Below are 16229 nucleotides of genomic sequence, written 5' to 3' on the forward strand. Positions count from 1 at the left end.
GCTGCAGCCTACAGACACTTTAAAGCCCTAATGCTATGCTAACTAAGCATGAATCATGAACAGTTTACCACTAGTGTACCATAATCATTCATTTTCAAAACTGAAAGTGCTAGGTCTGACAGGATCACGAGGGATCAGTACTTACATGAAGCCAGGACATGTTCCGATGGTAATTCTCCTCCGTGCCTGTGTTACTCAGCACTTCAGGCTCAATGCTGGGCTCACTTGCACTCCAAGGGCTCCCTTCTTCAAAAGAAAAATACTCTAAAATGTGGTGTTTTTTACTGCTACCCATGTGTTTAAAAGCTAGGGGAAGTGCTTGTAAGCCAGGCCAGCCTTGCTGAGAATAGGGTGACCAGATGTCCCAATTTTATAGGGACAGTCCCAATTTTTGGGTCTTTTTCTTATATAGGCTCCTATTACCCCCCCCATCCCGATTTTTCACATTTACTGTCTAATCACCCTACCAAGACCAATCACAGTATACAGAACTTGCTGTATCACAGAGTGCCTTTGGAACCCTCCTCCCCCTTGCCATCAGCTGGACTGGCAATTACAAGCACCATTCACAGTCACTGTTAATTTGCCAACTAGTCCGTGGTGAGCATTGTTCCCTTTTAGAGGAGAGGGGAGGGAGCAAAAACAATAGAAACAAATTCCTTGCATTTGTTGCAGATGCTGCAAATTGTTGGTTCAACGATCTGCATTGACTGGGCTCTGTGGTTAAAACCATCAACAAAAATCCAACCTGAAGTGGAATCAGCCTGCTGCTGTTGCCACCACCAGGCAATGTTACGGTTATGTGCCCAGGAGAAGACACTAATATAAATGGGGATGAAAGAGGAAAATAATCCACACTCTAGAGAACTAAGGCAAGGGAGAGAGCTCTGACTCGTCACTGAACTGATCCCAGTGTTTCTGGCAGCCACTCATTGCTTAGGGGTCTTCCATAGTGCCCTTGTTTTAGAACAGAAGTTGCTTTTGGAAACATTTACCATAAATATCATTAAGGGGTAGCTCTGGCTTAACTCAGGTTAGTCCTGTCTTCTTTTTCAAGTGAATTTATGATTTGCAAAGGTATCCAGATTAGGAACTAGCTCTCCTATTTATCCAAAAGAGAGGTACAACGTGGGGAAAGCAGACAGGGTCAGAAAGGCCTCTGAGGTTGGGAGATTAGTTCAGCCCCAGTCTTTATCCAATCCTTGACACCTTTGCTGATGTCCCTACCACTTTGTGCCAATTGCGATGGGGATTTCTTGTATGTGGAGTCCATTTTGTTTCCATCAAATAAATGTATAAGGACTAATTTTTTGAAGACCAAGGCCATTATATATAAAATAATTTTACATTCTACATATATGAGTAGATATCTATCACATTCTCAAATGACATATATGTCTGGAATATTATATGATATAATATAGACTATAAAATGTACTCACATATAATATCATACAATACAAAATGTGCATGTATACATATACAATATCTACTATCATGGAAAACAAAATATCATATATAACAATGATATTTTATATATATATTACATATAATGGCATATATATAATATATATGATTTTTGTGTGTGTGTACCTCCTCCTAAGCACAGCATGAATTTGGCTGGAAGTCTGGTAAATGCCAGTATTTTAAGAGTTCATACGCTAACACTGAAATTTAAATTGACCACCTTTGTGTGGAATAGAATTTACATTCCAGTGTGCACCTGTGGCAAGATTTGAACTCTGGCCTTCTGGGTGTTAGCTTATGCAATCCATGAAGAGGAAAAGACAGCTGCTTAACTCAGAGAGATGGAGATTTCTCCTACCCTAGTGAATCTTTATATTTATTTATTGTTCTGGACCTGCTTTAATCATTTCAGAATTTGGATGCTGCCAAGCAGCCCCGCTCCCTTTTTAGCCCATCTCATCTATGTTACCTATGTCAGTGACAGTGTCCCTGCTGTGGGACAGCTGCAGCTCCTCATTCTCAGACTCTGAGTCCTGCCGTGATAACTTGGTGCTCTTTAGGCTGCCGGCCCGGCGAATGCTGGACAGGGAACCCCCCTTCTTCACCCGGAAACTGCGGGTTCCTTTAATCTGGAGCAAGCGGGAGCCTCCTATCCTGATCTTCCTGCTGGGAACTGTATTAAAAGAATAAAAGAGGACTTTTTTCCCCTTAATTTTCCTCAATTTAAAAAAAATCCTAGCCCACCCTTCTCCCCCGACTCCTTATTGTCAGCCTATACTGCAGCACCTTTATTTCTGTCAAGGAAGATGGGCAAGAGGCTCCCTCCAAAGCCAGCGCCAATGCAGCTCTATCAATCACTTAATATGGGATGCTTTACAGAAATGTGCTCTTCTTTCCTAGAGACATATTACATCAGATCTGGGCTTGTTTATAGTTGGGATTAACTCTGCTTTGACCACTGATGTCCAGCAAATGGGTAAACTGCACTTGCAGAAACTCCAAGCAAAGACAAGGAACACCACAACTGGCACTGATAGAGTTAATTCCTGCTTGAAACTCGAGTAGACTCAACTGGTATCAACTGTGGCTTTCTTTGCTCACCACTGGAATTTGCACTGGTGCACATACAACAGCTGCTGTCCACCAGTGGTTGAATGCCAAGTGCAGACATAGCTTCTCTGACAAACCTATCCTCCTGCTGACTCAAGGTCTGCAAACCCAAATCTGCCTCTGTAGCAAGATCACCTAGTTCATTCACACAGCCTTTATGACTGCAGATAGCTAGCCTGATTTGCCAGATTAGTAGTAGACTAGGTGTTACTTCTTTGAAGTTATATTTGCATAAATCCCTCTCTTTGCATGATTCTCTTCACCATTAGAATGCTTTAAGGAAAAAACAGCTTGTAGTTCCTCTCCTTCAGACAAAGCAGCAGCTTTCAGGCACTAAAAATACATCTATTGACACTTTGTGTTTCTGATGAGCACAAACATGAAATGGTTCAATGTTCAAAGCACCGATCATTTGCATTTTATTCTCCTCTTATTTCAAAGGCAAAACAATGGCAGCACATGAGTCCAAATGTTGCAACACTCAGTCATTAAACTGTTGATCTATTCAGAGAAGAACATACAACATCACCTTTTGGTGCACTGTAGAGACTGGACTGGTGTACACCTTTTGGTATAAAATAGGTAAGAAAAATATATAAATGTAATTATATTTGGACTTGAAAAATCAGTCTTCTGAGCCTTGAAAATCCCTCTTATTTTCCCAGCTTTATATCCTCCTACCCTCACCCACAAACCCATTTTGGTGGCTAACATCCTATTGATGGAAAAGGACTGGATGGGTCTCCTTTTTGGAGCTAATCAGTGCTGCTCATTAGTCAGCAGGACAGATCACTGTTGAGTGATTTGAGAATCTCCATCCCAGTATCTGAACTGAAACTTAACTCACAGCTGGCTAGATTCTGTTCAACCTCAGCACAGCTGGCTAGACTGCCCTGAAACGCACAGCTGTTTTGGCACACCTAGCCACATTTCATAAAGTCTGTAGAAACTTCTTAGCACACAATGAGTACCTAAAACTTTCTGGGGGCTACTTGTTAATCTAAATTAGTATATCTATGCTTTGGACCTACCTGTAGGAGGTTAGACACAGTAAAATTGTAGTTTTTGCATAGCTGTTAAGACAAACCTGCTGTTGACCATCAAGCAAAGTAATTACCACTCAAGAGGAGATGAAAGGAAATAAACGGATTAGTACTGGTCAAAGAGATTGGGGTAAAGAGGCCTGTCCTTTTGTCACTGCAGTGAGAAAAATTTAGTTACAGTCAGACAACAACAATTTTCAGCCAGACAATTATAGATTCAGAAAGATGCCTTTGCATCTGCTAAGTTTTAGCCGAGGTAAATTCCCAGTAGACTAGGCTGTAGTCAGAGCAAAGAACACTTAAAAAAAATATCTTGTATTCGTTTAGCCTATTTCAGAACAAAATATTGCAAAGCATTTTGCTAATGTATAAATGGAAACACAGCCTCTATATAGGGATCACTTTTCCCACCACTGAAATGCAGCTGCCTCTGGGTGCAATGTAGCAGCTTTGTAAAACATGCACAGCAATACTACACCAAACCTTAGGGCAAGAAGTGAAGAAGGCCCCCATGCTTTACTGAAACTGCAGGGAGAATTTAGTTAAGCAGAAAGAGTTGGAACTGTTCTTGAGGGGAAAAAAAAGATTTTACATTGTATCCAAAAGTGTGCTGCACAGTAACCAGGCAGGGGCAAACCTAATTTCCATGTTATCACCACCACCATTTCTTGCAGCACCTAATGTTTTGAGGAGGCCTCCTGTTCATGTACTTTGCCAGCCCAACCTTGCTTTCCTCAGAAGATCTGATGGCATCACAGCACAAGGTGGTTGCAGGCAGTTGCTAGTGAAGCCTTTTTTAAAATTTAAAGTTGTAGCCACCTAATTCATAAGAGACTTCTCATCCTGATTTATTTGGCAATATGAAATTCTGGAGATTTGTGCATTCTGTGGCTGCTAACAATAGTCAAGAAGAAAAGGAAGTGGGTTATGTAAGAATTCTTCAAGATGACTCTTTGCAGCTTGATGGGAAGCTGCCTTCGCTATCAGGAGCTCTCCCATTCCATGTGTTTTTGGAGGCAGTTTTACACGTGATTCTTGGAAATGTTTCATGTATGAATGTATCTACTTGTGAATGCAATCACAGCTCAACCATGAGCATGAATGCAATGCGGGCCTGACCCAAAGCCCTTCATAATCAAGGGAAATCTCATGGTTGACTTCAAAGGCAAGCTACAACCATTGGATGGTTTGCATTGTTTAGCACACAAGTATAATTCTTCACAAGATCACAAACCATAAATCCCATCCATTTAAAAAAAACATTGTTACAGAATGTTTATGTCTTTACATATCCGTTATGAAAGAGATTTTAAACAGTTTGTTCTAAATGTTCTAAAACACACAAACTGGACTGTCATTTACAGGTAACTGTCCAGAACTTTCAGTCTCTAATAGCAAATGTCAAGTAACTACTGACTGCATATTGTATTGCAACACTTGTACCATCATATAGTATGGGGATTTTGCATGAGATGGTTTTAAAATGGAAAACGTTCTGCTGCCCTGAGCAAACACAGTGAGCTTGAGCTTTGCTTGTACAGTACGTAATACGCTGGTAATATTAACCTGCTAGCCATCAAGAGCCACATAGGTAGGTGTTTTTCAAGTGGTAGTAAAGAACCAAAAGAGGTCAGGGGTTAAACCACTCATTCTGTTAAATGCCACGACCTCTGAACACGTGGGGATTTTCACAGAAGGGTCCAATCTTTCGGCCCATGTGTGGTTTTTATCCCACATTGAAGAACGGTATCAGAAAATACAAAAATCAATTCAAATACTGATACTTCTAACTGAGGAGTGCACCAAACGATATTTCTGAATTTACACCATTTGCTTTTTAGAATACTTGTTTGGTTCTGCTAATATCGTTATCCTGATGACTTAAAAATGTTTGTTTTCCACACATAACATATGCAACGTTGCAGCTCAAAAATTATTCAAGCCATGTGGCTCTATGGCTTCCTGCTTTTTAACACAGTCTATGGAAATGGAGAGACATAAAATACAGCATCACATAACAAGCCCTGAGAAAGTGAAAGCGTCACTCTGCTGACAAACCTTTCTTCTCTTCGCAGCCAGTATCAGATTTGAGCGTGTGGCTGCTGCTGTGCAGGGAGTCTTTTGAATCTTCATTTTCATCCAGAATCCCAGCAAAGCTGATCTTCCTCTCATACCTGTGCCTGTCCAGCTCAGGGTCCAGACGCAACCTGCAGCTCTCCAGGTCCTGTAGCACCATGTGGACCATAGAAACATGTGAATAGCGTGAGCTCTTATACTTCTCTCCAGCAACAAAAGATCATCATTATAGCAATAACTGCCCTCAAATGGAAATCCTACTTCTATCATCTGGAACTAAATTCCCAGTTAACCTAATCCCTTCATAGCTAACCTACACTGACTCATTTTCAAATCGCAATTGAATTTGGATCTCAACTCCTGCATGCCTAATGCAAGGGGATATTGTTCTGCTGGAAGGTATTAATAGCTGCCATCAACTGGGCCTCTGATCTACAGATGATCACAGATCTGATTAAAGACAATGGGTATGCTAGTCACCCTTCTTTCAGGCTAAATCGATAGAGCAATATAATGCCCCTTTACATACTGATAGTTGGAGGATAGGCTGCATGAACAATGTGGTCCGGGGGATTTTCCTGGGACTGGTGGCAAACACAGGGAGATTAGGGGATTGGTTGCAGCTTGTGTGCATGTGTATGTGCACATGCAAGCGCCAGAGGCAGAAAAACAAATAAAACACAAGCAGACAGCAAGAGAAGCAGTTGTGAGCATGGGCCTCAAAGAGAGTACAGAGACAGAGCTCCTTGGGCACAGAACTGACTAGAGAGGCAAACTTGTAAATAGTGAACAAGGAAACTGCCTGCTGTTTGTTTCTGCTGCTTTCAAGAAAACAGGACTGTGTGTTCTTTCTTAGTAAACAAACAGGACAGCACCCGACTCGGATCATCCATTTCTCTTCCTGGCAGAAACAACCCTGCAATGCTCCGAACACTGACTAACCATTCAATCCAAAGGGGCAACATTACAATTATAGCACGATTCAGATATACACATTCATTTCCCTTAGCAGAGACTGTAAAAAAGGCTGGTTAAACACATAGGATTGTTTTCAAAATGGCTGGTGAGAAGCACATACAGTGAGTGCAGTTAAAAAGCCCCACTAGTTTATAATTTTATTCACAACATCCACTTGGTGACACTGATACCTTGGAGACTGTTTAGCATGAAAACCACTAGGGTATAGAAATGTAAAATGGCAGAGCTACTTGTCAGGCTAAACAGGGGAAGAGGTGTTACAGTAAACGGGGTAATCAATTATTTTTTGTCAAGGTCCAAATTTCTTGGCCAAAGTATAATCAAGGTCCAGACTCCAGAAAAAATAATACAAAACCAATAACAATAATGATAATAAGGAAATAAAAAGATTTTTGGGTCTGTTCAAAAGCATCTAGTGGTCCGGATTTGGCACATGGTCTGCCTATAGACTAAGCCTGTAGTAAACTGTCTTAAAACAATCCAAAAAGTTAATCATGAGGAAATATAAGTGTCTTATCTCACACTCAGGAGATTTTGCCCACAGGTGCTCAGCTGTAACTCCAACTGAAGTTACTAGGAGTTAACAGGGATGTGTGAAGTTCTGTTACATTAAATGCTACTTTGAAATAAGTGAATTTTCCCAACACAAAAACACACACAAAAACATACAAAAAAAGAGCAGAAACATTACAGACTTAGTGGTGCTGAAGATGTGTAATTGCCTTGCATGAGAGAAATTAGACCAAATACAGCCCTTAGAACGCTTGTAGAACACTTTGCAGTCCCTCAGAAAACCTCCTGAATGGTCCAACAGATGATATAATAAGTGATAAGAACAATGACTTTTTCACTTGCTTAACAATCAGTTTTCAAATTTTCAAAGGAGCATCTGGGGAGTTGGGCACCTTGGTTCACTGGGAATTGGGCACCCCAACTCCATTAGGCAGCGCTGAAAATCCCAGTTTAACTGGTTTAATCTGAACAAATGTGGATGCAGGCTAGCTGAAAGGGTTCAATTAATCTTTCACTGCCCCCGCCCCGCCCCCAGTGTACCCCTGGCTTTATGAAAACATCCACAACATACTGCTTCTGGTAGATGGAACTGTGATAGAGGCATTCAGATCACATTGCAACTGAAATGATTTTGGACACAAGGCAAGACTTAATGCAATTCAGCCCGACTAGTTTGGATGGAGTGAACTGTTTGTGGGTAAACTGGCTCACCATTATCGGTTCAGGTTTAGTTCTCTAGTCTAGACAAGGCCCTGCTGACATGCGTAGAATCTACAAATGCTTAAGACATCTTAGAATCAACCACTCATTTAGGGTACGTTTTCACTGCAGACTTAACTCTGGCTCTTATCCAGGTTTATGTCTGCAAAAAAATGCTCTGCTAGCAACTTAGCTTTATCAGCAACAACAACAAAAAGAAACCAAATCTTCATACACTCAATTCTCTTTAAAAGTACAAGCAAGCCAGAAAGTTTTCTGTGTGCAAAGAAACCCCCATTAACCCATTTCTAACTCAAAACATAATACACAGCTTACTTGAGTGTTATGGGACCATAATTGTTCGGTACCTTGTATAAGATTCAAAAAATCAGGCTAATATTATTTCTGATAGACTCTTACACAGTGAGACTAAGTTTTCTTCCACTTTCACACTATAAATCAAGTCCTCCTCTTCTTCTCCCACAGCAGAGTTTGAAAAATTATTAATCGGCAGCATTTTGTCTGGCTCAAAGACACAGATCCCTACAGATCCTAATTACCCAGGATGTTTTTACTTTCAACATATCTGTTTTAGTAAGATGCATTTCCACCTCTAAGACCCTGTGGTTTTGTAACACAGTTTTGTAACGCTGCCATTTATTACATAGTGAAAATGTCAACCAAGTGCCATGTTGATTTCTTCCTTTTGTCTGATTCACTGGAAGTCTGTAAAAGATTTTAGCAATCAACTTCAAACTCTCACGGCCGTCATGCCACATCACATGACAGTTTACCTAACAGGCCTATTAGTGATGTACTGAGATTCGCGTCAAAGGCTATGTCTACACTACTGCGGTAAGTTGACCTACGCTATGCAACTCCAGCTACGTGAATAACATAGCTGGAGTTGACGTACCTTAGGTCGAGTTACCAGGAGGTCTACAGGAGAAAATCTCCCGTCGACTTACCTTACTCTTCTCGTTGGATATAGTACAGGGATCGACTGGAGAGTGATCTGCAGTTGATTTGGCAGGTCTTTACTAGATCTGCTAAATCGACTGCCAGTGGATTGATCTCAGAGCATCGATCCCTGCTGCAGTGTGGACCTGCCCTGTGACTCTCATTAACATTAATAGGAATGGTGTGTCTTAACCGTTCAGCCTTCTGTGGAAACTTCAGCGCAATTAAATCCCTGCCACCAATCTAACTTTTTCATCAGGTGTATGACGAAAATAACCTCATGGTAACTTCTTCATCTCTAATTCCTATGGCTCACTTACCACGAGAGGCTCAGTACGAGGCCTGGGCATGTAGGGAAAGGTCTCTCGAAGGAAGGTGGTGATCTCCAAGAGAAGTTGGCATGCTGCCATCTTCAAAGCAAAAGGGCAACAACATTTGGTAGGGTTCACAGTGCCTGGGAAATGAAATTTGCTTGGTAAGAGAAAACACGATACAAAATTTGGAACCAAGAATTGACGGACACACATAGTGCACAATGCAAGGTGCATATGAAAAATGTTATGATTAAATTCTAGACTCCTATATTACTTTTCTAATATTAAAAGGACAGATCCATGCACGTATCTATCTGTCAGCACAAATCCCATATACTGTGTGGTATGTTGTTATCAAAATATCTGCTAACTCAAAGTGGTCTCAAAATATAAACTCTACATACAATACTATATATTAGCATAACACAGATTTAGAAACAGATACTCTCATGCCCTTTACACCTTTGCATTCAGCCAAATAGACTGCAATTATAGCTAAGCTTGTGTCCTCAATGAAGATGAACTCAAACCAATAACAAATCAGCAGCCATCTTAAGTGAGATTATCATGGCAATAATCTTGGGAAAGGGTAGCATCATTGTCACGCTTTTTCTTTTTAAAAACCATGCACATAACTGTGAACAGTCAACAAACAAGTACTGTGCCTACTGTTCATAACTGTCCAGAAGACTAAATAAGGCAGCAGCCCTGCAACTTTGTTCTACATAATGAATACAAATGTCATTTAGAGATGGCGCAAAATCATGCAGTTATTGCACCATCAAGTGTAATTAGTAAGGTACAAATTTCCATTAAAGAGGGATTCAGCAAAGCAAAGTATTTACAGGCATGCTTGACTTTACAGAAACGGGACTACTCACATGCTTAAAGTTAAGCACGTGTTAGTGGCTTTGCTGAAATGGAGTCTATATGCTCAGCTTCAAAATCTATGTTCATGATATTAACCGGTCCAACACCCATCCAAACCTTGAAGACAATGAAGTGTTCTTGTGGCCTTGACCAATTTGCAAACAATTTTTTGGGCTAATATATAGAAGGAAAAAAGCTGGTAGTTGTTTTGGGGTCTCTTGAAACTACTAATGATGCTGATTTTTTTGGAATGTTTTGGGCTTGTCACTTAATGAACCATCCAAATGTCTTTTGGAGATAAAGTATGTTCCCATTGTTTTTTCTCACATCTGATCCTGTTGTGTTGCACAAAGAAACATACAGAAACTGAACAAACAAGGGAATGTTTCAGGAATGGAGATGAGGCCTGATTACATTTGCCTCGCTTGCAGGCGCCTCGTTTATTTCACCTGGCACAAGTGATGGAGTTCACAGGAATTAAAATGATCTGAACAGGCAGATACACTGGAGCACGCATAGGTTCTCAGGGGAAGCTCTAGGAGGTACTCTGTCCTAGGACTTGTTTACACTGCAGAGCCTTGGCTGGCAGAGCTATGCCAGCAGAGCCTCCTAGTGGGGACGCAGTGTAAGCCAACAGAAGGAGTTTTGCCAACATAACTGCCTCTGCCCCAAATGACATTAGCTAAGTGGACAGAAGCACTTTTCTGTCAGCATAGTTGCTTCTGCATTGGGGGTTTGGCTGACATTCGGCTAAAGGGTGTGATTTGTTTTCACACCGCTGGCCGTCATAGTTATGCCAGCAGAACACCCAGTGCAGACTAAGCCATAGTGCGGAGGCTAAGTGGCATTCTGAACTCCCTAGCATGTAGAGGGAGCACTCCTGCTTCTACACTCTTTCATGGGGTGCTGTCTGCCAGCTTCCCCCATCGACCTAACCAATACAGTGGCCCTGCCTCCTACCCACCTGTCCTTTTGGAGTACCTGGCACCCCTGGTGGAGTAGGAATGGAACAGTCCAGGCTCTCTCAAATACAGGGACTGCAGTTCCGCCTAGGCTCATGGGTCATTCAAGGTATGTAGGGGAAGGCTCCACCCCTTGTGCATTCCACCCCGTCATGTGTACCAGCATAAGGCAGAATTTGGCCCAGTACAGCCACCCATGGCCACTCAGGAGCAAATGGCATATTGCAAAGCGCTGGGAAGGAAATTCAGATACTTAGGGCCTGATTCTCCGCTCTCTCAGTGATTTACACGAGTACAATTCCATTGCCTCTAGCAGAATGGCTGTTATGCAGTGAAAAGAGCAGCTCCTTAACCACAAAAAGGAAGCCAATAGATACATAAACAGCACCAATATATTACATTCAGTGGAAAAACAGTAGTACACATACATGCAAGCCAGTACATTACAGAGCACACATATACAAATGGTGTTTGGAGAGGATATAATGTTCATTGCTATCTTCACCTGTAGCCTATGTCTGTATGTGATGTGATTTTATTTATTCTGATTACAGATCACGTCACGATTTCAGAATGTGTCAATGTCCTTAAAATGTGTTTATTTCAGCGATTCAGTATATTGTATGTTTTTTAATGATACTTTCTGTACCGTCTCACTACATTTTTGTATTAGAATCAATACATGGAAATTAAACTACTTAAATCCCAAGTATTTGGTACAACTATGCCAAATTACACCATCTGTGGATCTGGTCCGTCAATATTAAGAACATTCAGATGTAGCTGATTTTGCAAAAAATGTGATTTGTTGTTTTTGGCAAGGATGTCTTTGAAGAAGGGGAGTCAGAATGGTGTACAAGCACTTGAGCCTAGATATGAAAGATTGATCAGATTTATTTATAATCACAATCTACAGTAATTGCAACTCACTTGCCTCTGTTTTAGATGCTATTCTTTTCATTGTCTCTTATTGCTCCTACTCATATGCAGGGCTGGCGCTACCATTTAGGCAGCCTAGGCAATCGCCTAGGGCACCAGAATAAATGGTGGGCGCCGTTTTGCCAGAGGGGGTGGCAGGTGGCTCCAGTGGAGCTGTTGCAGTCGTGCTTGCGGACGGTGGGCTGCTCGCACGGCTCCGGTGGACCTCCCACACGCACGACTGTGGCAGCTCCACTGGAGCCACGGAGCACCGGACCCTCCGCAGGCACCACTGCGGCAGCTCCAGCGGAGTCGCAGGAACAGCGTGCGGGGCGGCGAAATTGCTGTCCACCTAGGGTGCTCAAACCCCTAGCGCCGGTCCTGCTCATATGGTATATTTTACATCAGGCACAGAAAGAAGGGGAAGGGAATTGGTGGGGAATACAGTTGGGTGGCAGGAATATGAAAGAGAAGAAGAAAAATTAAGTGCTCCTAAAGCAGAGGTTCTTACAAGCGGGGGTTCTTGTAGTAAAGGGAGTCTCCTTACTGTCATCTAAAAAGTCTTCCTCCTCATCCTCCTTTCTCAGTCTCCGCTTGGCCTCCTCATCATAAATGAGGCCCAGCAGGTTGGCCGGACTTTCACTTTCACTGTGGCACAGCTCGTTGAGTCGGATGCCAATTGCCTGCCGGCAAAAAGGAAGGAAAAGAAAGCACAAGGGAATGAGGACCGGAGGGGATTCACTTGGATCTTGCCCATTCTGAGGCAGCTGGAAATTTCATGTTAAAAACAAAACATTTTAGCATTTTTTTTAAATCACTAGAGCAATTGAGAAAACTGTGGGGTTGGGAGGGAGGGATGGAATCACCACTGAACAAATTGCAAATATTTTCTTCCATTTTTGGTCAAAATTTTGAAACTTTATCAAATTTTGGAAAAAGAGTTTTATATTTGGTTGAAACCACAGGCACTAACTTTTCAAACTGCTGGGGGGTGCTCAACCCCCGACCCTGCTCCAGGCTCCGGCCCCACTCCACTCCTTCCCCCAGCCCCGCTCTTCCCACCTCTCCTCCTTCCCCTGCCTCTTTTTCCATCAAAATTATGCACTGACATGTGCCATTCTTCTGCTGAAGAAGGATGGTCTGGTGGTTAGGATACCCTGGAATTTGGGAGACGGGGCTGAATTTTCTGCTCCTGGGTGACCTTGGGCAAATCACTTAGGCCCAGATTCTGAAAGATATTTAGGCAGCTAACTCCCATGGATTTCAATGGGAGTTTGGCATCTTATTACCTTTAAAAATTTGGCCCTTAACCTTTCTATGTCTCAGTTCCTATCTATAAAATGGGGATAACAGCACTGCCCTACTTCACAGGCTGTTGTGAGGATAAATACATTACAGATTGTGAGGTGCTCAGATAGTGAGGGGGGCATTTAAGCAGCTAGTAGAGAGCGCTTCCCATTGAAAGAAAAAAAATAAACCAGAAAAAAAAAATTTCTCCAGTCAAACAAACAAAACCAGTCTAACGGCCTCATTACCAAATGTTACGGTAGTGGAGGTTCTGTGGCAAAGCCACAGCTGAGTCCATTAGCAAGCAGAATGCTTAACATTAGGACCATTTCAGAACTCCCAAGGTTTTTTTCCAAAGTGATGCTGTATGTAAGCAGTGTAATCTAAGAGAACATGGAAAATCACACAGAACATTTTACCTTGCTATAGCATCATTTTGTAAGATAGCAAATGGGAGTAATTTCTTTGTTTTAATAACAACTTGGAACTGAGGCCCTCCTGGATTTAGAGGGAGTTCCTGAGAGACAGACTAAAGCCAATTTTCTGATCCTTTGAATCTCAGAACTGACACACCAGCAGCATATAATTTATCTGCCTAAACTAAAGTGAAGCAGAGAAAGAAAAGCAGTCACAAATAGGTATGATTAAGGCTCATTCCCATTGCTACGAAGCAGTAAATGGAGATGATACACTCTGTTATGGGATAGGAGAATTCGACTGTGTGGTTTGCAAACTGATCTGGATGGTTGTCAATCTCAGTTATCTGTGAGGTTACACATTGCTGAGTAAACTCTCAATCCTTCATATCATTTTCTCTCTCCTCACTTCAGTTATTTAAGGAAGAATTGTCTTGCTTGGTTTTCAAAGATTTACCACTCATTACTACTGCTCTGCTGTCTACCCTGACTGATGATATAACAATCAGCTATAATTACACAGCAACCTAACTAATAATGCTAATTTGTACTGAATTCCTAATAGGAACTGATTGCTGGAGTTATCCTGGGCTAGCCTAGATAATGGTGTGATGTTGCCGTCTATATGGTTTTATAAAAATATGCTAATGAGTGAAAACAATGTAATTGGAATATGCTTCATGCAAAAGGTCTCTTGCAAGGTATCATTACAAAGTTTATAATCTACTGGGTGTGACCATCCTATTTGTATAAATGTACCACTCTTGTATCTGAAACTAGAAATATGAAATATAACTCTGAGGGCCTATTGTAATTATGCAAAGTGTGGACCATTAATGGTGATTTGGAATCTTGATGACTCCTATTAACCAGGACAATTGTCTGCAGATGGGTGTGTTTTACCTGTAAGTCTTCCTGTATATGCGTGTGCTGGCAAGCGGGCAATGAAGTCTTGCGGTGACATGTGATCATGTCACCTGAACTGGAATCCATCTTTAACCTGGTTCTTTCCATTGAGAAGGAGGGGGTGGGAACCCAGAGAGGAACAAAGGATTCCTGCCTTATGCAAAAGATATATTAAGGAGTGGAAAAGAACAAAGAGGAGAGAGGAGCCATCAAGAAGAATCCCCTAGCTACCACCTGAGCTGGACCAAGAGCTGTACTAGGGGAAAGGATTGTGCCTACGCCTGGAAGGTGTCCAGTCCGAGGAAAAAACTTACTGAAGCATCTCTGAGGGTGAGATTATCCGTATCTAGTTTCATTAGACATAGATTTGTTCATTTTATTTTATTTTGCTTGGTGACTTACTTTGTTCTGTCTGTTACTACTTGGAACCACTTAAATCCTACTTTCTGTATTTAATAAAATCACTTTTTACTTATTAACTCAGAGTATGTGTTAATACCTGGGGGAGCAAACAACTGTGCATATCTGTCTATCAGTGTTATAGAGGGTGAACAATTTATGAGTTTACCCTGTATAAGCTTTATACAGGGTAAAACGGATTTATTTAGGTTTAGACCCCATTGGGAGTTGGGCATCTGAGAGTTAAAGATAAGCACAGTTCTGTTAGCTGCTTTCAGGTTAACCTGCAGCTTTTGGGGCAAGTAATTCAGACCCTTGATCTTTGTTGGAGCAGACGGGAGTGTCTGGCTCAGCAAGACAGGGTGCTGGAGTCCTGAGCTGGCAGGGAAAGCAGGGGCAGAAGTAGTCTTAGCACATCAGGTGGCAGCTCCCAGGGGATTTTCTGTGATCCAACCCCTCACAATGGATGGAGCAATATATTTCCAAGTAGAAGAAGGCAGCTTAACAAAAGAAGCCATAGGCAATGAGATACTAGACTGACCAGAACAGACTGAAAAGTCTGTCTTTTAAAGAGACAATGTCACTGGTGCGATTGGATTAGGAAATTCAGGGGGATCAGTAATCGGCTCATCACTTTTAGTGGCATTCTGAATCTTGCCCAGGTCAGTGGAGACTTAAAGTCATTATTATGGGACGGCTATTTGGTAGGTTAGGTCTAGTGGCCTGAGAATAATTCTTTACCTAACCAGGGTTTTACAATGGCATCCCCCACCGCAGTATCTGAATGACTCTCAGTGATCATGTGAACCTCCCAGAAAAACCATCCCCACAATTAGCACAACTAAGCAACCTTGCTGGCGGTCTGAAGGAAGAGACCACAGACTAAATGGGCTTGGAGAGTGACCTGCCCTCTCAATCTTATTGACTTTGGCCCAGAATCTCCCTTGTGGTACAGAAGCGTCATGTCCCACTGCTAAGTGGCTCTTGAGCCAGCGCTGCACCTCTGGTGGCACAGAGCTGTATGTAGTGGCTTTTATGTGCCCTCGTTGGGATGGTCAGGTGAAGGGATGTGACCTGAGCTTCCTTATACCTAGGCAACCCCCAGCTTGCAAGAGTGGCCTCTTGAGGCCATTAGTAGCCAGAATAATTTAAAACAGCTTCTAAACTGCTGCCACAGGTTACACCAGAGGACCAGACTTGCATACAGTTAGCTCAGGATTGAGACAGCACAAAAGCTGCCTTTGGAGCCTTTTCCTGAAATGGGTTGTGTTCTCCTCAGCCATCCCCAAGAAAACGGTCCTAGGTCAAAGT

The 16229-nt window shown here is 42.1% G+C and overlaps 1 protein-coding gene across 6 annotated transcripts in view; it reads right to left on the minus strand.

Annotated features, from left to right (window-relative positions):
* Nucleotides 1–16229, minus strand: part of UNC80 (unc-80 homolog, NALCN channel complex subunit) — a 197667-nt gene that overhangs the window by 87856 nt on the left and 93582 nt on the right. For 2 of the 6 annotated variants that reach the window (XM_030580473.1, XM_030580471.1), the window contains exons 24-28: nt 12458–12593; nt 9167–9300; nt 5679–5844; nt 1937–2140; nt 146–246 (exon numbers count right to left, since the gene is read on the minus strand). In XM_030580473.1, coding sequence (XP_030436333.1) covers nt 146–246; nt 1937–2140; nt 5679–5844; nt 9167–9300; nt 12458–12593 — 741 coding nt within the window. Of the gene's footprint in view, nt 1–145; nt 247–1936; nt 2141–5678; nt 5845–9166; nt 9301–12421; nt 12594–16229 lie in introns of all 6 variants that reach the window. The other 4 variants (XM_030580470.1, XM_030580469.1, XM_030580475.1 and 1 more) reach the window with 2 other exon arrangements.

This window comes from Gopherus evgoodei, chromosome 11 (assembly GCF_007399415.2).
Source record: "Gopherus evgoodei ecotype Sinaloan lineage chromosome 11, rGopEvg1_v1.p, whole genome shotgun sequence".
Classification (NCBI taxonomy): Eukaryota; Metazoa; Chordata; order Testudines; family Testudinidae; genus Gopherus; species Gopherus evgoodei.